The sequence below is a fragment of the Lampris incognitus genome, chromosome 12 (genome assembly GCF_029633865.1).
Source record: "Lampris incognitus isolate fLamInc1 chromosome 12, fLamInc1.hap2, whole genome shotgun sequence".
Taxonomy (NCBI): domain Eukaryota; kingdom Metazoa; phylum Chordata; class Actinopteri; order Lampriformes; family Lampridae; genus Lampris; species Lampris incognitus.
Window position 1 is genome coordinate 10434144 of NC_079222.1, and position 13893 is coordinate 10448036.

Sequence of the window (13893 nt, forward strand, 5' to 3'; positions counted from 1 at the left end):
TTCTCTGAGTCTTTGTTTCAAAGCTGCTGTAAATGTGTGTGACAATGTATCAAAGTTGTTGTTTTTTAAGTTAAAAGTCTCTCTCTATATGTCTGTCTGTCTGTCTGTCTGTCTGTCTGTCTGTCTGTCTGTCTGTCTGTCTGTCTGTCTGTCTGTCTGTCTGTCTGTCTGTCTCTCTCTCTCTTTCTCTCCGTGTGTGTGTATTGGTGTGATGATTGCGTGTTGGTCTGCTGTGACACCGGAGGTTTGTTAGAAACTTTCAGTTTTACATTTCGCCCATGTACTTCTCGACAGAAAATGCCTTTAAGTGTTTCCTCCTCGAGCTGCTTTTTGAGGCGCTGCTTTTATTTATAATGTTACGCAAGGATGGCACTCCAGACCATTTTAGCCGCTCTTTCTAAAAACCCCTTAAATATGAAAAAAAACCCCAGCAATCAACATAGGCTATTGTAGTGTGTTACCTTTTGAGGTGTAAAGCAGCAACAATTTCAACAGCATTGTGAAGTGGGGTGATGCGTTGTGTAATTCCACAGCAAGCATCATTTTAGCTGTACAGTCATGAAATACGGGGGGGGGGATTATTTATTTCACCTACAGCTCATTTGAAATATTACTCATTACATTTTCAGTCATTAGTAGTTTTATCCACTCCACCGTTGCAGCTCTAAGCAAAATACCCTGCTGAAAGTCTTATATATATATATATATATATATATATATATATATATATAGTTATCTACCTTCATACAGATACTATATATGTATATAGTTATCTGTATGAAGGTAAACTGGCTTATTAATGTTCACAGCTGTGGCAACAAATTCCCTCAAGAAGGCTAATAAAGAGTATCTAGGTATTTACATTAGTCATTCAGCTAATGCGCTTGTCCAGATTTCCCGAGACACTTCGACAAGAGCTCTTCTGCTTGGGAGTGAACCTCCGACCGCCTGGTTTTGGACGGTTTCCCCAACAGCGAGGACAACGCTGCTGCCATCCCATCCTCCCTCCTCCTCGTCTTGTTTGAATGTGGATATAGTGTGCAAGGCTGACGGAGGAAAAAAGTAGAGGAGGCCTGTGAAAGCCGCCTGTTGTGTCTTCAGGTTGGCATTTGAGAGCGTGGCAGTCCAGTTTTCCTCACGCGAGGATGCTTCCTCCAGTGATGAACACAATGCAAATGAACACATGTCCTGCATTGGGTGTTTCCCTGTTAGCAAACTGAGGCCGACAGATAAGTTGTTCCTGCCCTTGATGATAAGGGGATAGTAGTCAGACAGGATTAATCGCTTGATGGGCTCAAGATTTTCACAGTTTGACTGAGGAAGAAAGGCATTGTTTGCATTATATGTTCTTGTCTGTAAAGGTTGAGTAAATAATGTTAGCTAATGTGTAGCATTAATGCTACACATAACCAAATGACCAACTGACCAGTGACCAAACAAGAGAACAAAGACCAGACTGGGACTAATATTTGCAGAGGGGATGGTTGGAGCCACATCAAATTAAATTGAGGTTTTCCACTGTCCGCAGGGGAAACTGGAAAGTTGTATGACTTGAAAATTACATTTCTTCTTCTTTCAGCTGCTCCCATTTGGGGTTGCCACAGCGGCTCATCCATTTCCATCTCTTCTTGTCTTCTGCATCTTCCTCTGTCACACCAGCCACCTGCATGTCCTCCCTCACCACATCCATAAACCTCCTCTTTGGCCTTCCTCTTTTCCTCTTGCCTGGCAGTTCCATATTCAGCATTCTTCTCCCAATATACCCAGCATCTCCTCTGCACATGTCCAAACCATCTCAATCTCGCATCTCTTGCTTTGTCTCCAAACCGTCCAACCTGAGCTGTCCCACGAATATACTTCTTGATCCTGTCCATCTTCGTCACTCTCCCAATGAAAATCGTAGCATCTTCAACTCTGCCACCTCCAGCTCTGTCTCCTGTCTTTTCATCAGTGCCACCGTTTCCAAACCATACAACATAGCTGGTCTCACAACCATCTTGTAAACCTTCCTTTTCACCCACAGAAAGTTGAATCAGTTCATCCTGACGCAGCATTTATTGAGACAGAAACATGACCTCTTCAGTCTGAACTGACTGCAGGTATCCCCCACCCTTATAAACAACAGTTGCATAATGACCGAAAACAACGCTTGGTTTCATATGCAAATTGCAGTGAGCATTAACTAGTATTCACAGAGGATTTGGGAATGGTTGCAATCACAGCATCGTAAGATGGCGACAGATGTACTCTTAGCCCCCCCCCCCCAGTTCAAGAATGGTAGTTCCCTCTTCACATAGATGGTCTCTTTGACTCGCCGTTCAAACCAGCGTTCCTCCCTATCAAGGATGTGCACATCCTCATCCCTGAAAGAGTGGCCACAGGCCTGTTGTTGGGTGTAGACTGTGGAGTCCTGACCTGATGCATTAGCTCTTCTGTTTTGTGCCGTCCTCTTGACCAGCGTCTGTTTGGTTTCCCTGATGTACAAGTCACGGCAATCCCCCTGGGACTTAACAGCGTACACTATATTGCTCTGTTTGTGCCGGGGGACCCGATCCTTGGGGTGGACCAATTTCTGGCGCACTGTGTTTTGGGGTTTGAAAGCAACTGAGAGGCGGTGTTTGGAAAATATGTGTACCTCAACTGTTCCGACACCCTTGCCACACACAGAATCACCACTGGTTTACGCTTAGGCAGCTGTTGTCCTTCTCCTCTCTTCGATTGGCTGCTGCACTGTTTGGGCGTCTTCCTGGCATTGACAAATGCCCAGTTAGGATAACCACACTTAACCAGGGTCCGTTTAAGATGGGATTTCTCCCCTTTCCCGGCCGCTGTGTTGGTGGGGATGTTGTCGGCTCGGTGGTTCAGCGTCCTGATGACTCCTAGTTTGTGCTCCAGTGGATGATGAGAGTCAAACCTTAAGTACTGACCAGTATGTGTTGGTTTATTGTACACCTGTGTCCAGATGAACTGATTCAGTTTCCTGTTATTGTCTTACCTGGATTATTGAGCACTCATACACATCCCTTTCACTCTTGCTGGTACCCTTCTTTTTCTTTTTTTCCAATAATATTTTACAAAAAAAAAAAACCCAAAAACATACAAATATAATGGAAATGGAAATGATTCATATTTTCGCCAAACAGTAGCATAGTTTCCACCAGCATCCTGCTGGCCAGCAGTACCAGTGGCGGTCATTGGTAACCCGAGCCCTGACCAATCCAGTATGGAAATCTGTTTTACTTGGTTTGGCAAAGGTTTTATGCTGGATACCCTTCCTGACACAACCCTCCCCATTTATCCAGGCTTGGGACCGGCACTAAGAATGTGCTGGCTTGTGCATCCTCAGTGGCTGGGTTCATACAGCACACAACATTCAATCTCTAAAAACATTCAGAAAATGGACTATAAGGTCACTGTGCATTACAAACACCAGTAGTTAGAATTTTGACTCATTGTGGGGTTGAATTTCAGGCTTATAACATGCTCTTCTGTTGTAGCCCTGCTTGATATTTGACAACGCTAGTAGTATTTAATCAGCATACAGAATCTTTAAGCTTTTAAAATGGATTCATGCCAATACCTCTAATCTATTAAGATAAGAACTGGCACGGGGCACATACACAATGCAGTTGAACGGAGGTGGTGCTGTCCATCTTCGGTTGATCACTGCTAGCCTCGCTTTTGCTTGCAAATCATTGATTAACTTTTTGGGGGCAATTGTGTAAACTTTCACAGCGGCAGGTCTTGTTTGTCTCAGACAGGGGTTGTTAAGTAAAGATCCTGTGTTATTGGGACAAAAGGATCACTGGGCAGGGTGGTGTTTGAACAATAAAATCCATTTGTCACTGAAATTCCATCCAGCAGGAAACTATGTGATCCCTGCAGGCACCCTGTGCCATGTGGATATCTTTGCACAAGGTCACTTGGCGCTGTGTGGAGTCGAAGCAAACGCGCACACATGGACACAAATAGCACACGCATGCACGGACACCTTCGAAAATTGAATTATTTAATTGTGAATAGAGCCCAAATCCTGGTTAGGGGCAAGGGACGAATCCTGGTTAGGGGTAAGGGACAAATGCATGAACCTGTGCTGCGTTGAATGGAAATACCAGGGCAGGATGCAAACTGGGTGGCAAATAAGGCGTCTCAAACAAGTTTTATCTGTTTCTCCGGGAAAGTCCGCGTGGCTGACTAATCCTTTATCTTTTACAGGAATACTGGCAGCCGGTGAACACAGCTTTGCCTTCCAGTTTCTCATCCCTGGTAAGTTTGAAATGAACCTTACAGACCTGTTCAAATTCTTTCCCTCTTGTAATCGCCTGAAATTGCCTTTGTCAGAGATGTACTTTACTGGAGATAAAGAAGATGGATGATGTGAAATCAGAGGCTGCAGGTATTTGAACCACCGATACAACGTGACCTTCCACAGCCAATATTTGTCCTGAACTTAAAGGGCTCAGCCTGAGGCCTTTTTGTCTCCGCCACAAAGCACGGTGATATTTAATACAAATATTGGCAAGATGCCTAGATGTATTATATCGCTGGTGTATAAAAGGTCAGCATATACTTTGTATGTAATGTTTTACTCTGTCTCAGCTGCTTTCCTTTTCACTCCAAGTACAAGAGGCTGTATTTACTTCAAGCTAACCGTGTTTCTGCGAAGCGGCCAGCGGTACTTATCTTGTAACACCGAGACGTTCACAGGCCTTATTAAAGGGATGCAAATTCAGGGCCGAGGAAATGATAAGGAAATCGGCGAATATTTACGATTTGTGGTTTACAAAAACCTGAGTGTTAATTTAACTCTGAGAGTGTTAAATCAACACTCAGGATTTTACTGTGAACAACACCAACATTATATATCACAGAGGCTTAATACAACAAGTGTAAGTATGTCACCTTGGCCTGAACAATACCAACCAAAAGCAATATTTACTCACTGAGATGAAACATGACAATTTAAGCCAGATTGTCTCACGTCTAACGTGCAGGTGTGAGGGCAAGGGCAGTGCAGTTTCTGTTGTTTTAGTCTTTCTTAGGTGTCAGCTGAGACCGGGGAGGGGGGTGAGGTTATTTTTAGCTTCCAGCCCTGCGGTGCAGTCACTGTTTAATTGGTCTTCATGCCCCCATGCTTTTCCCCCTTTTATGCCTCAGGAGTCCAGAGAGCATCAGCAAAGGACACGTTAACTAGCCCCCTTAGTGATGACTGACTCACAGGAGGCTAAATGTTGGATCGGAGCCCCCTGCTGGCACCTTAGACAGGGCTTGGCAAGCGTACCAAACGTCTCTCTCCTTTTACATCCTCAAAGTGGGCTTTTTAGCCTGCCGGGGCCCTCGGCTCCATGTTGTGAGGATCAGGCGAATGTGTGCAAAGGTGTAAACATACTGCGTATTGACATTTTATTTTCTGCTAGTCCTCCCAACCAGGTCGACTTCCAGCCAGAGAAAAGGTAGAGAAGGGTAAAGTAACTTAATTTTAACAAAGTATTTTGAAGAAATTTGGTTCAAGAAGTAGCCAAGTAGTTTTTTGAAGAAAGTGAAAAAGTGACGAATGCAAACGCAAACCCCAGTACAGGATATATCATAATGAAACAGGCCATTGGGCACAAGAGTGCAGATACAACCCATTAAATCAAGGGGTGAAAAATGAGAATGAGGGGTGTGCCAGGACTAGGCAGGACTAGGTGTGAATGTGTGTGTGTGGGGGGGGGGGGAGCTGGGATGACCTGGTGGCCTGTCCAGGGTGTCTCCCCGCCTGCCGCCCAAATGACTGCTGGGATAGGCTCCAGCCTCCGTGACCCTGAGAGCAGGATAAGCTGTTTGGATAATGGATGGATGGATGGATGGATGTTATTAGTTACTCATATGTAGGTATATTGATACGTGGACATTGGCCTGGTCTAACCATCGATCACAGCTTGTCAGAGAAAAATGAAGGGCAGCAAACAGGGCCAGCTGACATATTTTACATAACAACGTGAGACGCACTAAAAAAGTTGTAACTATTAACATTCGAACACAAACAGACTGTCATGCATTACCACACTATATCTAAGACTGCCAGTGTTCCATTTTTCAGCAAACAAAATAGTTGATATATATATATATATATAGAGAGAGAGAGAGAGAGAGAGAGAGAGAGAGAGAGAGAGGAGAGAGAGAGAGAGAGAGAGAGAGAGAGAGAGAGAGAGCGAGAGCGAGAGAGAGTTGGTCTGTGAGGTGAAATAGCATTGATAATACATGAAACGTGTTGTATTTTGCTGCGGATGGTTTAAAACCTTCTTTCTCTCTCTTTTTTTTTTTGCATTAAAAAATTGTTGTTGCTTAAAATGCTTTTGTTAGCTGACCCTGTTTGCTGCCATTCATTTTTTCTCCAACAAGCTCAGTGTGACAAGTGACCAGGTCTCTCGGGACTCACTGGCCAGGCAAGTGTGGCAATATACACTCACTGGCCACTTTATTAGGTACACCTTGCTAGTACCGGGTTGGACCCCCTTTTGCCTCAGAACTGCCTTAATCCTTCGTGGCATAGATTCAACAAGGTACTGGAAACATTCCTCAGAGAGTTTGGTCCATATTGACATGATAGCATCACGCAGTTGCTGCAGATTTGTCGGCTGCACATCCATGATGCGAATCTCCGGTCCACCACATCCCAAAGAGCTCTATTGGATTGAGATCTGGTGACTGTGGAGGCCATTTGAGTACAGTGAACTCATTGTCATGTTCAAGAAACCAGTCTGAGATGATTCGAGCTTTATGACATGGCGCGTTATCCTGCTGGAAGTAGCCATCAGAAGATGGGAACACTGTGGTCATAAAGGATGGACATGGTCAGCAACAATACTCGGGTAGGCTGTGTGGTTGACACGATGCTCAATTGGTACTAAAGGGGCCCAAAGTGTGCCAAGAAAATATCCCCCGCACCATTACACCACCACCAGCAGCCTGAACCGTTGATACAAGGCAGGATGGATCCATGCTTTCATGTTGTTGAACGCCAAATTCTGACCCTACCATCCGAATGTCGCAGCAGAAATCGAGACTCATCAGACCAGGCAGACGTTTTTCCAATCTTCTATTGTTCAATTTTGGTGAGCCTGTGCGAATTGGAGCCTCAGTTTCCTGTTCTTAGCTGACAGGAGTGGCACCCGGTGTGGTCTTCTGCTGCTGTAGCCATCTGCCTCAAGGTTCGACGTGTTGTGCGTTCAGAGATGCTCTTCTGCATACCTCGGTTGTAATGAGTGGTTATTGAGTTACTGTTGCCTTTCTATCAGCTCGAACCAGTCTGGCCATTCTCCTCTGACCTCTGGCATCAACAAGGCATTTTCGCCCACAGAACTGCCGCTCACTGGATATTTTTCTCTTTTTCGGACCATTCTCTGTAAACCTAGAGATGGTTGTGCGTGAAAATCCCAGTAGATCAGCAGTTTCTGAAATACTCAGACCAGCCCGTCTGGCACCAACAACCATGCCATGTTCAAAGTCACTTAAATCACCTTTCTTCCCAATTCTGATGCTCGGTTTGAACTGCAGCAGATCGTCTTGACCATGTCTACATGCCTAAATGCATTGAGTTGCTGCCATGTGATTGGCTGATTAGAAATTTGCGTTAACGAGCAGTTGGACAGGTGTGCCTAATAAAGTGGCCGGTGAGTGTATCTATTTGTGAGTAAGTCGTATGACTTTGTGTCAAAAAACACCCGAACTAACCCTTTAATCTAGCCCAGGACAGTCATGACAAAGGACCTCAGCTTGTCTGGGATTAAAAGCTCAGTGATGTGGCTGGGCCCAGCTCCAACCGAGCCTTGAAAGCAATCAGTAAAATCTTAAAATCAAATAGGGTATGATTACAATTGGGTCAAGGAGCCATGGCAGGATCGGTGATGACGAAGGGTTTTCTTGGGTGTTTTAGAAGTTGATTTTGTAGGATGAGGTCATCTGGTAGGAGCTGCAATGCTAACCACATGGTTGTCCAGACTCATGGTGAAAGTTTTCACTTGGTTTATAAGCCACTGTGCTGATGTCAGGGGTAGAGGCGGTGTATGGGAGGGCAGAATTTTCCTGGTAATTAAAGCTAAGTCTTGACTGGGTTTGACCTGAGAGAAGGTGAACATCAAACTGGACCAAGCCAGCTTGACTACTGGTGTGTAAGACCAGGCAACCTGTGCATCAGCAGGCAATAAAAGAAAAAATAAGTTGTTGTCAACAGAGAAAAATCAAGAAATATTGCAGTTTTGGGGGGGGGTTCCCCCCTTTTCTCCCTTATTGTACTTGGCCAAGTACCCCACTCTTCCAAGCCATCCCGGTCGCTGGTCACCTCCTCTGCTGATCCAGGAGGGGCTGCAGACTACCACAGGCCTCCTCCGATACATGTGGAGTTGCCAGCAGCTTCTTTTCACCTGACAGTGAGGACGTAGCACGTCGGAGGTCACGCTATTCCCCCCAGTTCTCCCTCCCCCCAGAACAGGCGTCCTGACTGACCAGAGGAGGCGCTAGTGCAGCGACCAAGACCGATACCCACATCCGGCTCCCACACCCGCAGTCACATCCAATTGTGTTTGTAGGGACACCCAACCAAGCCAGAGGTAACACGGGGATTTGAACCGGCGATCCCTGTGTTAGTAGGCAACGGAATAGACCGCTATGCTTCCTGGGCGCCCCGAAATATTGCAGTTTGATAAAGATGCATGAAATGGTCTACAGAACAGGCCTGCAGGGTAAAGGCCCAGGGGCCCAAGGGGGTCTGGCAGCAACTAAGCCAGAGCCGCTGTGTAATGTTACCAGTCTTCCATTTCTCACACTGGGATTGAACAGCTCAGCCACTCATGTTGATAACAGCTTGCCCTCCTGGATTTTTAGGCTACATTAAAGTTGGATTTCACTTCTATTGTGTTTGTGGATGAGAGGGACTTGATTTGGTACTGTGCTGTTGCTTTAACCCTTGTGTTCTGTTCAGCTCAAAATGACCCATCTTATATAACAATTAGTAATTATGAATACTTACTATCATTAATAAGTGAGATGAAGATAAGATATAGAGGACATTTTTTAGATAACGTTTACAACTGTATTGCCATAAAATGCAAAGGTGGCCTGAGTAAACATGACCAGCGGACAGTACGTCCATTGCTAATTAGTGAGCAGAAATGAGGGTTGATTGAATGTACCCATGCTGTGTGTGTATGGGGGGAGGGGGTCCTAATCTGTTTATGTGTGGATTACAGAAGATAATCATGAGATTTATAAACGTCACTGTCCATCAGTGAATGCTGAAGACCCTCTGGGAAATGTTCCTAAGATTTAATAGATTTAGTGTCCTCTCAGCATTGCTTGGCATGGGTGATCTGTTGGTAGAGGGAAGGAGGGGCAGATGTAAACAGAGGATGGGCGTTAACCCTGTATGGTAGACTCGAGTTTCAGGTTCTAATTTGGGGACGGAGGAAAAACAAATGTCAAACCGGTCAGAGTTGGTACAATACTGTTTGAAGAGGAGGTGTTGATAGAAGTGGGAAAAACAATCAAAAGCCGGGATATTATCAGGATGTTATCTGTTTCTCCCGAGGACAGAGGGGTGGGCCCGAGTCACAGGCCCGGGAGAGGCTGTGCATTGCGGAGGGGTTATCAGGTGGTATTCCGGGTTTATCCATTTCTCAGTAGGAACAAGGAAACACGGGGACAGAAGTTAGTCGTACCCTGAGATGAAATGAATGCAGAGAGACTTGAGAGGATTGTGGTTAGAAAAAGAATGAAAACATGAAAACTCAGCTGGATGATCTCACTCAAAGAAACTGCGAGGTAGCATCCGGGTGGTGTGGCGGTCTATTCCTTTGCTTACCAACACGGGGATCGCCTGTTCAAATCCCTGTGTTGCCTCCGGCTTGGTCGGGCGTCCCTACAGATACAATTGGCCATGTCTGTGGGTGGGAAGCCGGATGTGGGTATGTGTCCTGGTCGCTGCACTAGTGCCTCCTCTGGTCGGTCAGGGCGCCTTTTCGGGGGGGGGGGGAAGACTAGGGAGCTACATCCCCTCCTCACTGTCAGGTGAAAAGAAGCGGCTGGCAACTCCACATGTATCGGAGGAGGCAGCCCTCCCCGGATCGGCAGAGGGGGTAGAGCAAAGATCGGGATGGCTCGGAAGAGTGGGGTAATTGGCCCAGCACAATTAGGGAGAAAAATGGGGGGAAATCCCCTCGTCCCCCCCCCAAAAAAAGAAACTGTGAGATAGAAGTGCCAGAATGTAAGAAGAAAGGGAAGTGAATGGGTCGTGTCATGGCTGTCTCTTGTCAGCCCAAGGACAAGCTCCTGGAGATCTTTGGTTTAAACCAGGGGTGCCCAACTCCAGGCTGCGAGGGCCGCAGTGTCTGTGGGTATTTGTTGCAACCATGCACTACACCACCTGATTTAACTAATTAGCTTACCTCTTGGAAAAAGGGGGGAAAGGAATTAGTTCAATCAGGTGGTGTAGTGCATGGTTGCAACAAATACCTGCAGACACTGCAGCCCTCGAGGCCTGGAGTTGGGCCCCCCTGATTTAAAGAGTCTGATTAGACCTAAGGGTGAATTCACACACAGTTAGATAGCGCCGCGACTTGTCGCAGCGTAGCGCGGAGGTGTGGGCGTGTCACTACAGGGCCCATTTCTGGTCTGGTCGTCGGCTCACGCGATCGGCCCCCGCAGCGTGACGTACAGTTGCGTTCCAGCAAAAGCTGAATCTGGTTCAACTTCCCTGCCAGACGGCGCTGCATTGTTTGCTTAAATCGGACCTGTCTCAAGATGGTCTAAACCCAACTCACATACCCTGTTAGTGGGTGAACAACCCAATGCTTAGTGAACTCTGAACCGCTTCATTCTGATAGGAAGCAAAACAAAATCTCAAGCAAAAAGCCATTTCAGCTCATCTATTCATTTTTTAAATATATTTCATGTTTTTAAATTTGTTTGACACATCAACATGTCAGCCTGTGAAACGGAATTGAAGCTTTGCCAGGTTTAGAGATGGCACGCCACTTCCCATTTCGGGGATTGCCGGTTGAAATAAAGGTGTGTACTCTCAAGTGCTTGGCGTGATACTGGGCTGCAAGTACAGCATCAATGTCAGTCAGAGGAACCTGTTTATCCAGGCTCATATACAATCCCTGTCCAGTTCTACCAGTCATGACCCAAATCCCATGACAAATCCCATGACTGGAAATCCCCTACCAAAACCACTCACAACTTCTGCCTCACCGTCCATGACTCCGCTCTGTCCCCCTCCCCACACATCCGTCACCTCGGAATCGTTTTCGACAGCAACCTCTCCTTTGAACACCATGTCAATCACACAATAATCATCATCATCATCATCATCATTACATTTATGTGGCGCTTTTCTAGACACCCAAAGCGCTTCATGTTTTAGGGGGCAACTCACTTCAACCACCACCAATGTGTAGTACCCACCTGGGTGATGCACGGCAGCCATTTTGTGCATGAACGCTCACCACACATCAGCTTGAGGTGGAGCGGGAGGACTCATTGGGCCAATTACATGGAGGGGTGATGAGGTGGCCAGATGGAGAGAGCCAGGTTAGGAATTTTGCCAGGACACCAGAGAACCCCTTACTCTTTGCGATGAGTGCCACGGGATCTTTAATGACCACAGTGAGTCAGGACCTCGGTTTTAACATCTCATCCGAAGGATGGCATCTCCTACAGCACAGTGTCCCCAACACTGCACTGGGGCATTTGGGATTTTTTGATATTGGTTGGGTTTTAGGACCAGAGGGCAGACTGCTCCCTGACCAACCAACACCTCTTCCAGCAGCAACTCAGTTTTCCCAGGAGGTCTCCCATCCAACTACTAGACAAGCCCATACCTGCTTAGCTTCCATCATTTGGCAGAGCCAGGGTACATGTTGGCATGGCTGCCAACAACAAATCACCAGAACTGTCTTTTTCCACCTAAAAAACATAGCTCGTCTCTGCCAATCGCTCTCCTTCTCTGTTGCGGAAACTTTGGTCCATGCCTTCATCGTTTGCAGAACTAACTACTGCAACAGAATTTTCTATGGCTCATCATCCAAAGTCCTAAAAAAACTCCAGTACACCCAGAACTCTGCTGCTTGCCTACTCACCCACTCCCGCCCCTGTGACCACATCACTCCTGTCCTCCAGAACCTCCACTGGCTCCCTGTCCCACAACAGATCCAGTTCAGAGTCCTTCTCTTCACTCACAAAGCCCTCCATAACCAGGCGCCATCCTTAATGTTGTGTGCTACATGTGTTTGGTGTTTTGCTTCTATGATCATTCTAACATATGTGAAGCATCTTTGTTTGCCTTTACAAGCACTCTATAAATAGATTGTGTTATTATTATTATCCATCCATCCATTATCCAAACCGCTTATCCTTACTCGGGGTCACGGGGGATGCTGGAGCCTTATCCAGCAGTCATTGGGCGGCAGGCGGGGAGACACCCTGGACAGGCCACCAGAACATCACAGGGCATTATTATAATTATTATTATCATGAGCACAATTGATGTGTCCCCAGGGAGGGAGCATCGGCAGCCCTGGTGTTGTGTCCTCCTTCATAATCATCGCGATCACTATTTCACATCGTAAAGGCCCTTAATCACTTTTTGCTCATCGTGGTCGGAAATCATGAGTGTGCTTGTAAAGCATGGACATGAAACTAAGCAGGGGTACGGTTTGTGTTGGTTCGAGTTCATAGTGTGATACTGGGAAAAAATAATTATATATTTTGTGCCAATCTCTGCTGTGTTGTGAGGCCAGGGGCTGAAATGATGATTTTTCTATGTGGTAACTCTCAATTTTGTCATGATATTTTCAGCATGGTGTAGAATATTAGATAAAAAAAAGCCTTGAATCTGAGATGCCCTATATTTCGTTTTTTGTTTTGTTTTTTTTATCCTCCTCAAGTCCTAAACGTCACTATTCGTCTGTCTCTCTGCCAGCTGTCTGATGGATTTTTATAGATTTCCTTTTGCCTTGGTTCTCTGACACCCCCCCCCCCCATCTCCTCCTCTCCTCTCCTCTCTCCTGTCCTTCTGGACGGCATAAACACAGTGCCTGTCGCCTCCGTTGAGGACAAAATCTGCAGGGATCAGACTAATGGCTTCCTTCATTTAGTGACGGCGCTTTAGGAGCCCAAAAATACTGTTTGCCTGTCTGTCTGTTTCCCCTGGCTGCAGACACCTCCTCTGAACAGAACGACATACAGAACGCTTTCCACTCGACAGCTCAGCTTGACTTACCTTACTTGTCTTATAAATGTGTTGCAGCCGTTATAGTCCCGTGTGAGACAGCATAGCTATTGACCGCTGTCACCTCAGCACTTGAATTGATGTTTGCATTGCATTGAAGTCATCATGTTTTCACTCCAGTGTGATTGACTGAGCTTGTAAGAGTGTGTTGAAAGTGTGCCACGTGCACCTGTGCATACACCCCTGTCAACAGGTATATCAGCTGTTAGTAAGTCAAGTCTAGTCAAGTCTAGTCAAGTCTAGTCAAGTCAAGTTTATTTATCAGGCACATTTAAAAGCAACGCCCTCCAGCTCCTCCTGAGGGATCCCAAGACGTCCCCAGGCCATATTGGACGTGAAGTCCCTCCAGCGAGTTCTGGGTCTGCCCCGGCGTCTCCTACCAGTTGGACGTGCCCGGAAAACCGCCAAAGGAAGGCGCCCACGAGGCACCCTAATCCACCTCAACTGGCTCCTTTCGACGCGAAGGAGCAGCGGCTCTACTCCGAGCTCCTCACCCTATCTCGAAGGCTGAGCCCTGACACCCTAGGGAGGAAATCCAGTCTGGTCTAGCAATGCCTAGGGATCCCCCAGGAGGCGCTGGAAGGCGTTGCTGGGGAGAGGGGCGTCTGGAGTGGCCGACTTAG

The 13893-nt window shown here is 46.5% G+C and overlaps 1 protein-coding gene across 1 annotated transcript in view; it reads left to right on the forward strand.

The window, feature by feature from the left end:
* The window catches only part of arrdc1b (arrestin domain containing 1b), a 67641-nt gene that overhangs the window by 41316 nt on the left and 12432 nt on the right, over positions 1 to 13893 (forward strand). The window contains 1 exon segment of the mRNA XM_056290660.1: positions 4216 to 4266. Within this exon segment, the coding sequence (XP_056146635.1) occupies positions 4216 to 4266 (51 nt within the window).